We start from the raw sequence: 19,427 nt of genomic DNA, 5'->3' as shown, positions 1-19,427 counted from the left end.
AATTCAGTGTCATATTCACGTAGTAGAAGGAAGGACAGCATTAGCAAGGCACATCAAAGATCATTCTAGCCCAGGGTTCTATTGCCAGGAATTTCGGGAACACTGGTAATGGATGTTTAGGCAAGGGTATGAATATTTGATCAGACCATCTGGCTTTCTACCTCCACATGTGAAATATGTTCTGTTAATCAGGAAAGCAAGTGGTCAGGAATTTGGTTTTGGTTTTTAATATAAGAGGTATCCACAGCATCCCATCTGATTCCAAGAAGCAAGTAAGAGCTGTACAAAATACTTTCTAATTCAGGGTTTCTCCACAGCAAAAATCTGTCTTGATTTGAGAAAGAAGGATCAATAGAGATGCAGTTGGATACCATGGTTTTTGTTGCCTGTACTCAGGATGAATTCAGCATGTGCTGTGTGTGTGAATGCCAGAGTGGAGCAGTCACATCTGCAAAGGTCAATTTTGATCACTTTTGCATGACCTTTGGCCCCGTGAACACACACAAGATGCTCTTAGCATTGTCTTCCTCAGGGCACTGTAGTAGAATCTGTTGCTTACCCAAAAACTTATGTCTGTTGGGTAAACTATGAATGAGAGGCTGGAAAGCTTGACTGAGACAGACTGTTTAGGCTCACTGTGGCAAGGGAGGTGTATGCCATTTACTACATGTCTTTTACTGCTGCCCTCTGCAGAGGGAACAGTAGCCTACAGCAAAGGTATGCAGTAATGGCACCTGCTAGAGCTTGCTGCATGCCTCTCTTCCAAGTTTAATGCTTGGACAAACCTCTGAGGGCAGGAGGATCTTCAAGTTCTTCTTCAGGGTCTTCTTGGGGGAGTAGGTCATAGAGAAGTGCTGAGAATCAGGTAAGAAGAAGCTTGCCTTGAAGACAGCCTCTGTCTTACGTGTGGTGTCCTGTGGAACACTGCATGTTTCCCAAACCCACCCCCTTCTGTATCTATGCTTGTTCAAGACAGCTAGGGCAATGACAGTCATAGCAACTTCACAGAGCAATTTCCTAACTGCACTTTCACAACTGAACTCTGTTATTCAAAAACACAACTTAGGAGTATTATGCAATCATTTTATGCCCATGTTAAGAAATAAGTTGAGTTTCAACGTTGGAGTACTTTACCAAATAAATCTGTGGAACAGAAAATAGTACTTACTGTCATATACTGTTTCACACCATTAATGTACATGCTTCCACCCTTTTCTCGGTTTTGAATCAGCTTTGAAAGGCGCTCGTAAGCCAAAAATTCATTGAAGAAAGTTTTGTAACCTAGTAGTCCACCAACAATAAAACTGTCTTCCCAGTCTACTCCCATCATGAAAGAGAATGGCATGAAGACATAAGCACAGATGTTCTGCAAAATGTGTAAGATCAAAAGACATGGTCAAAGAACATTAACAGGCAGTAAGTTTTCTAAATTTAAAACCATCCTATGATGGTTTTATTTTAGCAGAGGAAAATTCGCCTTGACTTTTTGCTGCCACAGACTGGGAGTTTTTAATTGTCAGGCATGCTTGAGTAACTTTAAAACATTAATCCAGACTCTACATATAAGAAAATATTATTATATGCCACTATTTTTATATCTAAGGTAAAGCAAACGTTTTTGTGCCTTGTTTTCCATCAATAATGGCTTCAAATTAGGTACAGTGTTTGATGAAAAGAAGGAAGATTGAACTAAAAGAGCTGATAACAAAACTGAGGATTCTAATTATTCTGCTGATTAAATCAAATGTGTTAATGAACATGCTTAATTATCAGGTTATTTGACTCCAACTGGTTTAAACAAAAGAGCTGTCTCTGCATAAAATCTGAGCATCCAACACAATTAAAGACGTACCTATTTTTTCCTGGCATTATAAGATTTATGCAAATTGAAAAAGAAATCCCATATCACAGTACAGCTTATTTCTATATGCAAGAAAAGAGCTCCAACTGTGAAAGGGTTCGGTCAGATTGTCCTTAGGGAATGTAACTGAGGTCTTTAGGCAGTTACTAATTCTGGATGGTTTCTCTGCCCACAAAAGGTTACACACTAGTGTCTCTCCTAAGGGAACATTGGCTGCATGCACCATGTCTGTGTGTCTCAATTCCTTGTGGACTAGCTACCTGTCCAGATCTTACACCACCCAGCAGTTATGAAAATATGAGCCCCTGTATCAGCATGCCTGAGGCATGCATACTTGTGCTTTTCCTCAGCTGTGGGTGTCTGGGGTGCAGTGAGATATCTGTGAAAGCTCGGCAGGGTAATAACAGTATTGCTAATGCCATATCTGTTATGAGTGGCTATTGACCTCTGCAGCACCTTTAACACAAGTTATATCCATGTTTCTCACAGGGCTTTTATTAGGGTCTTGCAAAATTAAAAGGCCCAAACCACTGAAACTGGGTGCTTGCATTGGGTCAAAAATGACAGATTGACCTAGGTTCAAAGAGAAGTTCTGTTTGAAACCCAATTGCTCTGTTGAGTGATTTGGGTATAGTTTTATATTTTAATTGTATTGAGAACTAAGTCTGGTTTCAGACAAGTCCAGCCTTTCCCCAGTGTCCCCATCTAAGTGAACCTAGTGAGCATTAAGGGTTTGAGGGGACCTTCTGAAGCTAAAGCCACTTTTAGGTTTAGCAGCAGGAGATGTTAATGGCTTGGCAAGTGTGTGACTAACAGAGAAGGCAGGTGCTAACCGGCTCTATACAAACATACCCTGAGGGCTAGCAAGGACACCGAAGAGGGAAACTATATGTGAACTAATAGATACAGAAGTACTTATGTGGCAATTTTTTTTTTTACTTTAACTGTTAAGAAATTTCTCAGAATATACAAATTAAAAGTGGGTTTAGATTATGTTAAAACACAAAATGAGAACAAAAAAACCCCCCAACTACAAACAAACCACACAAGCACTTAAATTCCAGAAAGATTATGCATGTATGTCAGCTGGAAGAACCTAGAGACCATACCTCAAAGGTCAGCTGTGGATAGTCAAACAAGCTGCCCACCCAAGAAAGGGCTGAGTCAAGGAAGCTCAGCATGGCAAGGAAGGAGATCACATTCACAGCGATGTTTGCTACCAGCCCGATGGAGGTAGCGGCACCCTGACTGGCTGCTTGAAGCAGATTCTTTGATTCACTTTGCCAATGAAGAGAAAACCAGAGTGTGAACATCTTTAAATTCAAGAACAAATAACAGAACTAAAAGGTACATGCACTTCATTAGAATTCTAGTACTGAAGCTAATCTGTACACTCATAGAGAAAATAATGAAGAGGAATGATAAAGTGAAGTAGGCTTTTCCCATCAGTCCTCATGGTAGACACTTGGAGTGTACGCTTGTAGTGCCCTGAGGATGAATTCTGGTACATTCAGGGTTGGGGAAGATATGGATCAGATTTCAAAACTGTAGCACTGCTAGGAATAGGCAGTGATCAGAGCTTTTCTTCCATGCAGCCCTTGCACAAAAGCCTGGGCCATTCAGGAACAGATCCCTTGAAGCCTTTTTGCTTTGTCTGTCATTCTCAAGAGAAGTGTTCCACAGACGGGCAAAGTTGCTGCTGTGGTTGAAATGATTGCTTTGCCTTTGCTTTTTATATGTTTGCATTTGCAGATTCATAACAGAAAAAACACAGCAACACAACATGGGAAAGGCTCCTGGTAGGTCACCTCTGGTAGGCATTTCAACTTTCTTTGCTGAGTTTACAGTTTGGCCCAGGTCCTTGGTATATGTTAGACTGTAATGGGGCACACTCATCTGAATTCACAAATTAGTCACTTGCAGTATTTAGTATGTAATTATTGCTTGCACACCTACAACATAATCTCCCTAAAATTTATGAGTGAGGAGTTATTTTTTCAGATTTAATTTTTGCAGTAGTAACTAGTACCTAGAATCATCTTACCTTTTTGCCATTTGTATGCCACTCCCCAGAGTTACCAGAGTCTTTTCAGTTTCAGGCCAGAATAATTTGGAGGCAGCTAATGATGCTGGTGCTGACATGACGGAAGCAGTCAGTAGATGGGAGGAGGAAACCTGGAATGCCAGGTGACAGAAAATACTCCATTATAACCCTATTATGCACAAACATGCAGGAATGCAATTAAATTTTTTAGCTGTTTGGATGATTTTTCTACAGGAGGTCACTGAAAGTTCATATTGCTCATAAAGAAGAGAATGAGCTGTCAGAAGACCAGGGATTTTTGTGGCTAATTCCTTCAGAGACAAAAAAAACCCAAACAGTGGGAATGATTCAGGGATGTTTTCGAAGAATTACAGGTGGGCTAAATACCTAGAAGATTATCAAATAAACCATATATTTTCTAGTTCTCTTCCCCTGTCTTACCCCAAAAGAAATATATGCTCCTAAGACACTTCCAGCAATAGTTGAGAATCCTGCTGTCATGACTGCATGGAGTTCAGATTTGGTAATATATGGTAAGTACGGCCGTACCAGGAGAGGAGACTCTGTCTGGAAGTGAAAAACAAGCACCAAATTCAGAAATCCTTAATAAACCCCAAAAGATTTATTTTATTAAGAAAAAAAAAAAAAAAGAGTGTCTGCATCACACTCTCTTAGGTATCTTTGATGGATTAATCCTAGTGCTAACAAGTGATCAAATTTCAACAGATTGGGGTTTTTAATCCAAATAAAGAGAATATCTGAAGACAATTCTGGCTGGCTTGCTGTCTCCCTGAAATCCACAATGAAACTGCCAAGAAATTCTATTCCAGTTCTGAGTGACTTAGGGACGGCCAGAGGTCAGAGCCACGGAGAAGTGAAACACACCCCTCTGTCATGTGTGTGAAGCACACCCTGGAGGCAGAGTCATGCAAATGTGATACTCTAAATCTTGAAACCGTGTGATACGGTGATGCACCACTGCTAAATGTCATGCAAATAGTGCATTTGGGCTTGAATGTTCATTGTTAATCTTTCTATATTGCTTTTAAGCTTGGGACAGACAAGCTGTTGTGGGTTTAATGCATTTCCCATTAAAGTGGTCTGTTAGATGTTGTCCACACCTTTTGTGAATAAGGCCTTATACTGCTAGCCCCGGACCTCAGTTTTCTTCACTGTTTCTCTCTCCTGCCCTTGCCTGTTTTGCCTGTCATCTTTTCATATCACTTGCCTTTTCAACTGAAAAAGAACCCTGAAATTGTTATTTCTTCATAGTCTTGGAGTAATCTGTCAGGAAGATCTATTATCTACATATTTGCTTGACCTTCAGTTGGGAAAACATACCTCATCCCAAATCCTTTCCACTGTGCCTCACTGCTAACATATTAACATACTGCAATTTTGAAATCAATCATCAGTACTGGAATCCTAATTTTATAAGAGATTATTCTTTTATTACACAAATGCCCATGAGCAACATTATTTCCCTATATTCTGTAATATTGTTACATGTCAGCATGTTTTCTGTGCTCCATCTCACCTGTCCCACAAATATGTTACCGGCAGCTACCAGAGACTCAACAGGAGTTGTCCCCATGAAGAAGTGCATTATCCAACCAACCTAAAATGATTTTAAAAAAAGGAACAAAAATTTGTTCTGCCTGTTCCATGCTCTTCTTGAGTTAATAATATCAATCTAAGAGTTCAGAGACATTACAATACTTCCTGAGTTAATAATTTCAGCTTAAAGGCATAGCAGATTTATGTAATTGTTACATGCTAAAATAAGACAGAGGAGGAGTAATTTAACAGAACTGAAAGTACTCCAGGCTCCTTCTGGGCATAAAAATGCTAAACTAAATTAAACAAAACAGATATTTTCATGTGTTCTTATTACTTATCTTCTTGCCCAAAAAGACTTGGATCATAAAAAGGGGAAAAGTGTGAAACTTAGATTAAAGCTAAAAATGCCTCATTGCAATTTTAGCACACAATATCAGCTAGGTGACGTTCACGGCACCTGTACAACAATTGTGTGAATGTGAAGGGCAAAGTGCTTTTAATTTAAGACTATCTTCAAATTAGGTTTAAGTACCACCATAGAGCAAGATTTTTTCCCCTCATATGATAGGTTTATTGGACAGAGAGGACAGAAAGTGGACTTGATCTTCTCTTAGTAGATAGTAGCACTATACATAGATGATGACAGAAATGAGCACTCAGAAGATGAGGTGAGGAACCTGCTTTGATCTTATCTGGGTATCTGTGATAGGAAGGTATATGCAATAGCTACTGAAACGCTTAACAGAAATCCAATGTCTGTCATTTAAGCTCCATCCTGCAGGACTGGGAGAAGCACAGGCAGAAATGAAGATTTAAGCAAGTATAGCATCTGCAGAATGCTAAAGCCAGCCAGGCAAATCTAACAGTTAATATGAAATAAGCAATTAAACCAGACTGAGAGAGGGAAAGCGTGTCATTTGATGCCAGTTAAGATTTTGCAACGGTAACATTTGGAACCCAGGTTAGGGCTTCTCTGCACTTGTTCAAAACATTTCTCACACTAGCCAAATGAGCACCTAATTCGCAAAAATGCATACCTTTCCAATAAGCCACTGCATGAATCCAACATGGTATAGCATAGACATAACCGTACTGAAGAAAACCACAATTGGCAGTACCTGAATGGAAGACACAAGATCATTAAAATTTCTAGAGGGTTTCCTGTCCTTTAGGCTATTTATTCTTTAAAAAAGAGAGTCATGTTTATGGAGCTGTACTTACAGGTATTGAAAAGTTATCATTAAGTTTACACTTGTGCTATAAAATTGTTGACCTTCATGTTTGTGCTGTAATTAAATAATTTTCATTTGTCTACATAGTTTTGTAACACAACTGCAATTGTTTTGAATTGGAAACTATTTAGCTTAGCATAATATACATTAGTTTATAGCCATATTTTAGTCAATTCAGATATTTACATCCTTTCAAAAGGATCTATTTAAAGGTATATACTTACTAAATACAATAAGTGAATATAGGTCACTTACTGTGGAGACTGAAAAATACTTTCATTCAACATAATTTTAAAGAATTGCATGAATGCCTGACCCACTCTCTGATGGGCTACTGAAACTACTCTCTGATTGGGTTTTCATCCTGAATAAAACTAATATAACTTGATTTTCAAGTATGTGAAACACACAGGACACCCCCAAATCTATGTTGGTATACAACAGAAAGAAGCCCCGCCTCCCCCCCAAAGGTCCAAAATTAGTCAAACAGATCAGTTGCAGCTAAAACAGTACCACAGTGAAAAGGGGAGGCTTCCTTGACCCTTAATGTGGAGAGACTTATTTTGTCCCTAGTGTTAAATTTGTCTCTCAGTGTTCCCAGGAAAGCCAAGACTCTTGTACCTGACCAGTCTGTCAGTACACCTTTAGGGGGAGAGTCCTTAAGTGAGAAGTCCTGCTGGATTGGAGGGTGGTTTGACCATGTTAGTGAAACAAAGCACCAGCATAAGGGAGATCTCTCAGCAGGTCTTGCCGTTTATACTGGAGTTACCCACTGCCAACTGCTAGCATACGTAGAGGATTCACACAAATAACTTAAGGAACACACTTATTAACATAAAATTGTGACAGCTTAAGGTTCAGATTGTTTTTGATTGTATCTGACTGCAAAAAACATACTTGTAGGAATTCACAGACAAGCTCTAGTACCCAGTATAAGTATTCAGGGTGCATAGAGGCTGGTTCTTACCCAAAAGGCATCCCTATGGGAAAGAAGAGAAGTTGAGCCCGTTGACTGATCCCAGACTGTTAAAATGGAGTCTTCCCTAACATTCCTACCATTCTCAACTTACTTATATACTATTTCTTTGTGTTTACTTGAGTTTAAGTGACTCTAGTCATACATACCTTTGTTACTAATTAGTGCAAACTTCTCTCCCCTTGCTTTTAGGATACAGTCAGAAAGAATGTAGAGTGCATGCCAGTGAGGACTGGTTGTACATTGGGAGCAGGTAACTTTGACATGGAAGTGTACATCAATATTATTATTAGGCTTTAATAGAGCAAGCTTGTCTAAGGAGAGGGATTTTGCCACAGTTGCTGGGTCACCAGTGGGACATCTTCCCCTCTTTCCCTGGGTTGGCAGTTGGTATGTGGTTTATCAGCTACCAAGTACCACCAAGTTCCCTTCCCTGCAAGAATTTCCAGAGAGCCTGGCTGTGGTGCCTCCACTCCACTACACCCTCCATTTCATTCCCCTTAACAAGTGGGAATGGGGAATCATCGTGGAAGAGGTTTCAAGTCATGCACCCACCATATTCTATCCAGAAAGCAGCAACAACGATTTACTCTAACTCCTATTAAAATGTGACTATAATCCCTCAGTTTCCTCTAAGTGTATCCCCAGCTACCAGACCACAGGGTCCACAGTCATTTTCCCACAACCACTAAAACTAGGAAGCTTTCATGTGTATTCACTAATGACATAATGCATTATAAATAAAATCAAGGATCGGAATGAAAAACAACAAACCACTTTGTTAGTTCAGATCTTTTCAGTACAGACTATGCCTTTCTAGAGAAGAGTTAGAACTATCAACAATTTTGATAAACATTTACAAACTCAATTTTGATGATCAGAACCTTTCATTGAAAGGACTGATTGCAATTAACCCATATTGTTGTGCTGTTCAGCAAGTTAATATAATGCTGCTTTCTCAAGTTTGGTTCCTTGATTCTTTTTGCAATTCTATAGGGATAGTTTGTCATGCAGTAACAGCAGACAGTTTAGTTCAGTAAAATTAATAACTTTCTCCCCTGTCTTTTCTTTTGTTATTACCATACAGAGCAGGAAGTTAAAATTGTTGGCTGCTCTCAATTTCTCTCCTATTTATGGCCTGATGTTTAACTTTTTCCCTAATTTCCTTTAAAGAAGTTGCTATTGAAGTCTAAGAAACATCCTGCTTTTTCATACACTCCTAAAGCTTGACCTTCAAAGCAAAGCCTTCCTCAGGGAACCATAATTCTCCGGGTATAAAAAAAAGCTACAGATTTAACAGAAGGGTAACTTCTTCCTTGCTCGGAGCAAACTTTGTCTTTCGTAGTCAACAGGATAGAAGACTCAATATTGAAAAGTCTTTTTCACCTACATAAGTACTTGGAAGTGCTTATTTATGTGGGCAAATGGGTTTTTTCAGAACTCTGAAACTCTGCATCTGCCTGCATAAATACACATTTAAAATAACTTGGTTTATACATGAAAATGTGTGCATTTTAGAATTAGTGCTTCCAGAACCATGTGTTCAAAGGCACTGAGAGACTGGTAGAATTGGTCAGACCATATACAAGTATGCATATACACACACATATGGGATGTGTCTGTTCAGGTAACATGTCCCCTTCACCTGGCAGAAAACTGATGTGTCCCTGCATACTGCTAGGGATGTAGTATGGATACAACTGGACTCTGATAGAATTATGCAAATATATCCTGTCCCTTGTCTAATCTCTCAGGAGCTAAGCATAGTCTTTTGGAGGATGCCTTCAAATATCTTGGGGCAAAATTTGGAGAGCTCATCACAACATACGAACCCCGTAAAATATCTGAAAGACACAAAAAAGCACTTTGGACAAGCTTAATGTCTAAATAAATGACAAGTGTTTCAAGAGAAAGCAGGCTGGCTGTCACTCACTGTTGTTGGAAGAGGGAATTGTCTGTCTAGAGGAGGAGCAGATGGAGCATGTTTTGATATTGCTGTACACTTGTCTGTCATTCTGTTTACCATATATATATATGTGATATATATATTCCTATATATACCTGCAGCTTTGAAAACTAACTTGTTTTCTTGTTTTTCAGTATGAGAACAATCTACTTACTCTTGTTATCATCTTCTAGAAATGCCATGGTTTTTCTGTCTTGAACGATAGGATAAGCCTGACGCATGTTTGCCTACACACAAGTTTTTAGCTGTCTAGTCCATAGATATGGCTTTAGTAAGAAAATTATTTTGCATCATCAGTGAGGAGTCAGAACCACCTTGAAAGAATTGTATTCATAAAACATTGCCAAAAACAACAGGAAAAATTGCACAGGGTGGGCGAAGGGGAGGGTTAAATAATTTAGTCCCTAAAACATGTAGTTAGGAATCAAAATTGTTATTTGAGTGCTCAGTAGATTAAAGATAGGAGGAGCCTGGAAAGTGAAACAAAAGCTGCAAAATGACTGCTCTTAAAATGTAATTAACATTTATTGATGAAATGCCTAAATTTTTTTTCCCCTTCTAAGACGTTCTGATTGCTCTTAGTAGCAGCCTATGTACAGATAGTATCTTCTCTCTCAAATAATGAAAGAGCTAAGTTTGGAAATATCACCTCAAGAAATAAAGGATGAAAGAAGACATGTAAGCCCATTGTCAGATATCTGAAATAACAAAATAATGGTCTCTGAGTAAGTCCTGATACATTTCTTGTATTTGTTTGGCATTTATTTATTTGTTATTTGTGTTGGTTTGGGGCTTATTTTGTTTTGTATGTTCTTGATTCTAGCCTAAGCAGGCATTGTGGCATGAGATACAACTCAAACCATAACCAGGAAGGATGTTGGTGACGACTAGAGAGCACAGAGCAGATGAACTGTATTCCAGCTGTTTCTCAAAAAGGCCTCTTAAGAAAGAGATGGGAAATCTCCCTGTGATATTACTAATACAATAGTAATGCCATATCATGTAATTCTTCTTGCTTATGTAGTTGCTAACTCTTCTCCCAGGCATGAATAAATACACATCTAGGCTCTCCACTTCTTCAGGGGGAAAGTCTGTGAAGCAGGGGAATGTACAGCACTTAAGGGTACAACAGTATAGCATGGCAGAGCACTTTTACTCATGGAGAGGTGGGGAAGATAGGCAGGAAGTAGCATTTCTCTCAGTGGCCAGGTACAAACCTTTTAACCAACACCTTGTAGAAAGATATTCCAAACTTCTACATGCAATAGATGTTTTTATAAGTAGACGAAATAAGTGCAATCTAACTCAGTATATGGCAATGAATATAAGTGTTACCAAATTTTCTATTCAGAATATCACATAATAAGTAGTTTACCTGTTGATTTCGCTGGTGACTAAACAAGGCACACAATTTATTTCCCAGCTATACTGTTCCTCTTACTGTGTTTATCTGCCACATACAGCATGTACAACCATCTTACCTTAAAAGCAAAGAAATGATCTGTGTATTTGTCACCAAACACAAACTTTGCACCTGTATCAGAATACTCCAGAAAAGTCTAGGAACAAAAAGCAAAGTAAATTAGCCATAAGCTTGGGTACCTGCCAAAACCAAACAAAATATTGTGAGCTGTCTTGCAGAAATATTGTGAAGTTCAAGAAGCTTGGGCTCTGGTTTTTAAGAGTCCAAGCCTTGCTGACTATTTGGCTGAACAGAGGGTCTTTGTTGTGCTCTGCTGAGAATCTGACACAGAGGAATTCCAGTACAGAGAAAAACATGTTTACTTTTTAATTCCAATACTGCGGTGCATTTCCATGCTCCATCTGATGCAAGTAAGTACAATAAATTATGCAGCTTTAAATGGAGATTTGATGGCTGAAGTAATGAATTTTGGAAGGTGTAGCTAAGAGCTAGCCTGAGGGAATCTTCTACTTTTAAATTTTGAACTAGTGGATTTTTATACTTCTGATGCAAATATATGCATTACTGTTACAGTTTAAAATGGAGTTAAAATACAGTTTATAATAGCTACAGTAACTAGTTTTGACAGGAGAGACTGTAAGACATGAAAATATGAAGCTAAGAAAGGGGGGCACCAGACCTGCTTCAGTCAGAGACTGAGGACCTGGTGAGAAAACCCAGATGACTCCCAGTGCTTGCAGATTAGACAGACATCAGATCTGTGCGTTTGCTCCTGTACAGAGACAGTACATTCTGCACTGTTTAGTTTTACCTGTGCTTAATTATCTGTGAAGAACAGCTGTGAGAACAGTATCCCTGAGGTGAAAAGACTCAATGTCCTTCAGAGGGTACTCTCTGATCTATATTTTGGATACTGTTTATTCATTATTTTACTGTAATGAAAAAAGTAACAGACTTTTTAAAAAACTCTGTGTCTGCAAGGATACCTGTGGATAGATCCCATCCACTTTCTAGAGACCCCTTACAGCATGCAGATCTGGCCTCCTGTATGTAGCTAAATTGATTTTCTTATATGTCATGATGACTGTGAAATGTCCCTGATGTCAGCCGTGTTGCTGCCCTAAAGATAATTAGTCCTGTGTCCTAAATCCCAAGGCTTTTCAGCACATCGTGTTTATTGTAAGGATGATTTGGAGTTGAGCCACTTCTAAGAGGTCCTATGAGTGCCCTGGCACAACAGTAATTTGTTTTTCGAGAATGCCAGTTTATAACTTCAGCCCAATGATGGTAAAGCCATTCATAAATGGGATTATTCTGGCCATTGTATTAACTGAACAAAAAATAAATGAGAAGGTTGAACTCAGGAAGTCAATTACCTTTATGGGAATCCAGTTTTCCTCAAGAGAAGAAAAAATCAAGGGGCAAATGGATCCTTGAACAGCCTGCTTATATTATATGAAACTTTCAAGACAGAAAATTATATTAAACAAGTAAGGATTTTGCTCAATAACTTACCTGGATCTTAATGCCTAGCCAGTTAAATACATCAAAACCCACTTTGGTCCTCAGAATAAGAATCCCAAGAATAAATTGCATTCCTATTCCTGAAAATACTGGTCTCCAAGCAACCTAGATAGAAAAATAAAGAAACTGCTTGTTATTTAAATAAAAAATAGTTTACTTTGGATTTAAATATTGCAAAGGGATTGTCTGACTATACTGCAGGACGGGAGCAGCCACCAAAACAGGTGGTAGGGGACTTGGATCTTCACATATTTGGACACAGAATAAGGAGATTTTGCTACAGGGTTTGTCCTTAGGTAATTTTGACTCTGTTTCTGTGCCCTAGATTTAAAGACTTCTGATACTTGAGAGCTACTCAGTTTTATATTGTGATTCATGATGTAAAGGCAATCATAGGAGAAACTGTGGCTGCCTATGATGAGCTTCTCTTCACTATACTGATGATTCCTGTTTTGCTGCTTCACAAAACATCTGTGTTTTGTGAAAATTGAATGAAATCCCTTACAAAACAAAGAGCTGAGATGGCATTCTCTAATTTTATCAGATAATATTTGAATAACACAAACCAATTAGGTGAAACAAGGGCTCATGGGAGAGCACAAAGCATTTGGAGTATGAGTTTTCACCTCAGTTGGAGACAGCAGCAGTTGCAAAGGATAGGGCAAGTTCATTAGTCCTTGCTGAGAGGATTTCACCAGCTAAGAATGTCTCAGCACAGAGAAGACATGAAAAGTGCTGGGAAAACTTGGTGACCTGGACAATGGATGGAATGATTAATGAAAGCGTGCAGAAGTATATGAGGCACACAAGCAGGAGTAATTGTGGTGGCTGAACTAAGCCCTTTGTAATACCACAGCAAAACACAGCGGACATTTCTAATGGAAAAATTAAAATAAATGGAGCTTGTGAGCCTGTGGGAGTGAGTGAGCAAAAAGTGAAAACCTCAGCTCAGCCTCGGCCGCTGAATTTGCAGTGGGAAACAAACTTGTGAGGGATTAAGAGCGACACAAGTCTATCATATCTCTGGTTCCAGGAAATTTGTATTGACGTGATGACCATGCTCTCAAATAAGTGACTGTGATGTGCTGAGGACTGTGGTGAGGGTCCTGTATGTGAAAGCATGGAGGTCTATGTCAGCTTGAACAGCATCAGGGCTGGAACAGAAGATGGGCAGCAGCTTTCCAAATAGTGAGAGACAGGTGTACAGCCCCATGGTCCCCAACAGCAAAATTACTTTCCTCAGAAATTAAATACAGTGCTTGGTCTCAGGCAAGCCTATATACTTACTTTTCCACATTTTGTTGCTCTTACTACACTTGGTGCCAGGGGAGGGAAATAGCTTTTTTAATTCAGAATAAAAAAAATCCCCAAAGATCCATCATGAAATAAATACTCACTCTGGTTGGATATTTGGAAAAGATAAGCATCAGGAGAACATACATCACAAGCCCACCAAAGGAGATTAGCTGACGGGATCCTTGCTTTACTGTGTCAAAGATGAGCCAGCAAATGACCATTATAATAAGAGTTGCACACAACACCCTAGGAAATAAAAAGCATCGCAATATCCTGAAAAAGACATTTGAGATATTCCTTTCCCTTCCCAAACCCAAAACATTTACATCTCCATTTGTGAATAAACTCCTTGAACAATGTATTGTGCTGAAACCTGTAGCTCTACACACAAGCAGAAACCTCCCTTTGCTGATGCACCTCTGGCAACATCCCTTAGTGGCATCTGAAAGAAATGTCCTCTAAGCCAGAATATGGGAGGAAATAAAAAAAGTATGAGTGACTCTTATCTCAGTGCTATTTCTATTAAATGAGGTGTGATATCTTCCGTTCTCACTTCATCTGTCTTTTCCTTCCCTTCCCTCTTTTATTGAATCCTTCTTTACTTCTGAGCAAGAGAGGCTGTGACATGCACTTTATGACATGTACTGTGCTGTTTAGCTGGTGGGCCAATGAAGTACCCTCTACTGAGGAGCAGGCTGTAAACAGCTAATTTCTTTGTAAACATTTGTAGTCTCTTCAGCTATCTCAGAAATAACAACATGAGGTGTGTATATCTGTTTTTCAGTGTTTCTATGGTCACCACTATCAGAACCATGTTAAGCTGATCTATTGAAAGTAATTATTGCAACAGCCTGGAAGGCAGCAAAATATATCACCCCATATACAGAGAGGAAACAAACACAGTCCCAAGTCTTTAATGTTAGCTTTGTCTAAGAGTAAGCTTTCATTGATTTCAGTGGTACTTAAATTCCATCTTTAGATAGGGATTAAAAATATTGCAGGTAAACTCCACAAAATGGCTTGTCCATTGCAATGGTTTCTACACCTGAAAGACTTTCTGTCTCTTTGAAGAAAACAGTTGAGCACCTAATCTGTGATATGTACAATTTAAAGACTGCAGCCCTGGTATTACAGCACTTACTGCCCCCAACTTGCTCTATCTGCTCATCAGGGCTCTCCTCTCCTTTTGCCTGCTCCCAAAGATCATCTAATGGAACTGCCTATCTGTGATTGCTCTCTATGTGGCTCCTGAGCAAAAGGACCACAATCTTCATAGCACCTTTCTTCGCAATTTCTAAATCTTAAGAATAATCTGGGACATTTTCCTGAACTGAGAATGACTCATTCTTAAACTCTTTGTCAGCTAGTAGGTGACCTAGCTGAAACAGAAAGTAGCTGGCCAATTTAATTTTCCTTTTTAACGAGATTTGTTTTTTTCTTTGGTCTACAAGGCTCCTTTGTCTCCTCATTTTGCTGGGAATAACTTCAATATCCCTGATCACTGCTCAGGAATACTGGAAATAAGTATCTGACAGGTCTAATTATCTACCATTTAGCTACCAGGTAAATGTCTACCATCCCAAATTAAGGTCATACAACTTTATTTAGACATTAAATCTTGCTGGCATGTTTTGATTCCTGAAGGTCAAGTAAAAATTGCTGGGGGATATGTGGAAAGGAAGTGTCTAGATAATACACTTCAGTCTTTAAAAGTTTGCAAATGTTAGAGTTAAGGTTTTTATGAACCTAAGAGCTCTGTGAACAGTGAAGGGCCTTCTGGTTTGCAAAATGAATGCAAAAGATTGCAACACACATGAACTTTTGTGAACATATTCTCTTTTAGCCACAAACTTTTCCCATCTCAATTTCTGGTATTTTTTGATGCTTTCTGCCACAATTTTTGAACCCTAACTTCTTCATTGAAATCCTGACTGTGTTTCTAATATCTGATCAATACTGAATTATTCTGTGATTTTATTGAGATACATATGATTGACCCATCTCCCTCTTCTTGTGGGGAAGTAATGTGAAATAAAATCATAGGCGTAACTTGCCTACTGCAATGTACTACTCCTTCTACACAAATAGAAAGTAATTAATATTTACCATTTCAGCCAAAACCACTGTTTTTTCAGATATTGATCTCCAGGGGAAAACAATGCAGCAATTCTGTCTTCATATTTAGCTATTAAAAAATCCCAGCAGACGAAGAAGATGGATAGGACAGTGAAGACAAAGAGTGGCAAAGCTCTCTGAAAATTCAAACTGCAGGCTGCAATAACTACTGCCAAGTATGCTGTCACAGAAACAAAAATATGCATGTCAGTTAGGTTGGTCTTTTTAAAAACAAAATAAAATTTTAAATTTATAAGAGGTGATCAAAGTCAGGCCTGTGTTTATCTTTTCAGCACTTTTCTGACTCTCAGCTTAAATACTGAGAAATTTTGCTCGTGTTGTTACTTATATGCTCATTGATATGAAAGGTGGCTTTCATTCTGTTGAAGCAGATTATATGCTTTTGCCAAGGTAAGTTCATATGAAACATGTTAATCAGAAAAATCAAACACATCTACAAAAACTTCTTTTTCCTGTGTGTAAAAAGTATGATTAAAAGCATGAGTCTTATTCCTTTTTTAAAGAGAATGAGTTTATCCAAAACCAGAAATTATTCAAGAGTAGAAATAAACACTTATATGTCAACTGACTAATTTGATGACCTCAAGTAATTGTGAAGCTTAAAAGTAATTTATTTCATAAAGTAGCTATGAAATTATTTATTTGACAGGTTCAGTGCTGGTAAATGTTGGCCAGAAAATAGTTCTTGTAAAGAATGATTTAATTTTGTCTATGGAAAATAAAGAGGAAGGACTACTGATTATTGTAATGTAAGTTGGTTTTTATGGAATTAATGTATAAAATCCTGACATATTCTTAGAACTCACTCCCTTGAACCAGAATACATCTGTATTATGACAAAGCAACACAAGATTACGTTATGAGGGCAGGATATTCAGCATGTAAGCCACACTTTTATAACCATCACCTGCTGTGCTGATGTCTGTCTCAAAGACATATTTCAAGTTTCTGTGCTCCCAGTGTACAAGTAGGAAGATCTCAACGACAAACTTGATGAAGTAGAAGGAAACAAACCAGCCTACTGGCTAATTAGTTAAGGGAGAAAGAAGAATATCTGAAGGATTTTGCAGTGCATACTGTCATAAGTACATTTACTCCAGAAAAAAAAGTGAATATTGAGTGATATGGGTCAGAAGAAAAAGCTTTCATTTCCAGCCTGCTGTCTTCAGTTCAGCTCTATTTGGTGTCTGACAGTTTTTAAAATGATTTCATGGTCTTGGACAAGTCACTGAAACTGCAATTTTGGAGTCAGCTGGTAATGGAGTAGACACAAAGTCTGAACTATGCTGTTATCACAAGTGTAAAGGCTAGTCATACTTTAAACATGCTGGAGAGGCAGTTTAGCAAGATTCGTACTTTTGTTATGTTTGGGAATGAGTGGAGGTTTTGTAATCTGGAATTTTCTCCAGGACTAAATTCTTAACTCTGAAATGCATCACTAAAGACATCAAGGGTTTTTATATCTGACAAAGACACAGCACAGTTTTTAATCTCATATAGGTAAATAAATAAGTCTTCAGCAATCCTGGGTGTAATATATACTGTACCTGTTATTAAAATTCCATAGACCACAAAATGAATTCTGGTTTTATGTTTCTTGCAAAATTCACAGACTTCATCATATTTTTTTTCTAAATGCCTAGGGAAAAAAAAAAAGAAAAACATCCAAAGAATAGAAACATAAGCTCTTGAAGAAAATTTTGTTAAATTGGTCAAAATTCCTCCACTAAAGTTCACTGAATTTGGAAAGTATTAAATTTGGATCTCAAAGTGCCAAATAAAAATGCCTTTTGAGTGGGACTTCTTTGGGTTGATGTTGGACAGGTTGAGAAGAAAATATGGCAGATATCTAATGGGACAATCTGTCATGTACATAATGGGCCAAGGTCAGCAGGCCAGTTCTGCTACCCTCTGAAGTACAGCTCTTCTGTTCAGAGACCTGTCAACAGGGTTAGTGCAAACTGAGCAGGCAGTTAAAAGATTCACTGTCCATTACTAGACCTACAAAGTCTATTAATACAGCCGGCCCAGCATTACTATGTGGAACAGTAGTGTTGCTGTAATTGTGAAGGCCTAAGGCTGCATTTGTGTGTGTGTAAAATAACCTGTACCCACCTAAAACCTTATTACAGTGTGCATAGATGTTTCTGGACTTTTAAAAATTTAGCTGTTATTATACTAACTTTTAATCTTATAATCTCATGGAAGTTAAAATTATTTGTTATATTTGAATGTCATGCTCTAGCATCAGTTCCTCCAATTATAACAAATTTCACTTTCTTTGCTTTCCTCACTAAAAGCAACAGTGTGATTTCATGAGGGAGGTTGAAATTTAGGGAAATAGCAGTTGAGGAAGATAATTTGACACACATTTCTGATGTTAAATATGCTGGTGACGTGGATGTGTACCAATTACAGAAGCAGTGGCTAAAAAAGCACCTTTGCATTGTGCAAGCTGGAAAAAAAATTACAGCTATGTCTCTGTCATCTCAGAGGCACTTTAGAGAGACATCTCTGAAGCAGTTTCTCACATTCCCAGTCCATAAAACAATGTTATATTTAGAAATGCAAATTATCCAGACTGTACTTGTTTGGAAACTAAATGCAGCTGGAGTTAGATGCACACTGAAATCCAGCACAAATACCCTTCTTTTCTGCACTCAAAAAATTTAAATTAATCTAAAATAAATTTCTCAGAAGCAAGAAGTATTAATTTAAATTATATCAGTAAACAGAAGAACAGAGCAGGAGCACACGCCTTCGCAAGTACAAAGAGTAATATGTTCTCAGAGAAATCTTGATTGCTTTTGATACTTCAATTTCAGTTCTGGGAATTCCTGTTGCTTCACAAATCATCACACTTTTTTTTGTAACTTGTGAGAACATTAGGTTATCTACCCAATCTCAGCAGAAAGATCAGATACAACAGGAAAAGGAAAAAGGAGAAATGAGAGACAAAGAGATGAAAAAGGTAATTACTTTATCAAATTTATGGTTCATCCAGCGCCCAAGAAAAGGAAAAAATACTATCTACTACCTGTTACTGCTACTTATGAGTCCTTTAGGACTTAAAATTGTTACTTTCAGATTACAATTTCTTGTAATTTCTTCTTTTATCTAACATTTCTCTCTCTCTCCTTTTTATCTTATTAATTTATGCTAGTATGACACTGGTATACCAGAATATCTTAGTTATTTAAGCACATGTCATAAATATGCAGCTCTGTTCTGAAAGGTGGCAGAAAAAATACGTTTCTTATGAAATACGGTTAATTTACTAATGAAACATAATTTTCTAAAAGCTGATCCTATAGGCTTGAAATGTAACTGAGTTCTGTTGAAAAAACAGATCTCACTTAAGCACATTAATGTGAAATATTTCTATATGTCAAAATTATTATTGCTGTTT

The 19,427-nt window shown here is 38.0% G+C and overlaps 1 protein-coding gene across 1 annotated transcript in view; it reads right to left on the bottom strand.

Moving 5' to 3' along the window:
• SLC28A3 (solute carrier family 28 member 3) overlaps positions 1–19,427 on the bottom strand; it is a 37,794-nt gene that overhangs the window by 5,993 nt on the left and 12,374 nt on the right. The window contains exons 4-14 of the mRNA XM_062513311.1: positions 17,566–17,657; positions 15,989–16,178; positions 13,984–14,128; positions 12,578–12,691; positions 11,121–11,198; positions 6,503–6,583; positions 5,443–5,523; positions 4,347–4,472; positions 3,906–4,036; positions 2,971–3,139; positions 1,169–1,366 (exon numbers count right to left, since the gene is read on the bottom strand). Coding sequence (XP_062369295.1) covers positions 1,169–1,366; positions 2,971–3,139; positions 3,906–4,036; positions 4,347–4,472; positions 5,443–5,523; positions 6,503–6,583; positions 11,121–11,198; positions 12,578–12,691; positions 13,984–14,128; positions 15,989–16,178; positions 17,566–17,657 — 1,405 coding nt within the window. The remainder of the gene's footprint in view (positions 1–1,168; positions 1,367–2,970; positions 3,140–3,905; positions 4,037–4,346; positions 4,473–5,442; positions 5,524–6,502; positions 6,584–11,120; positions 11,199–12,577; positions 12,692–13,983; positions 14,129–15,988; positions 16,179–17,565; positions 17,658–19,427) is intronic.

This window comes from Cinclus cinclus, chromosome Z (assembly GCF_963662255.1).
Source record: "Cinclus cinclus chromosome Z, bCinCin1.1, whole genome shotgun sequence".
NCBI classification, from domain to species: Eukaryota; Metazoa; Chordata; class Aves; order Passeriformes; family Cinclidae; genus Cinclus; species Cinclus cinclus.
Note: the sequence above shows the minus strand (reverse complement) of the source record. Positions and strands in the feature narration are given on the sequence as shown.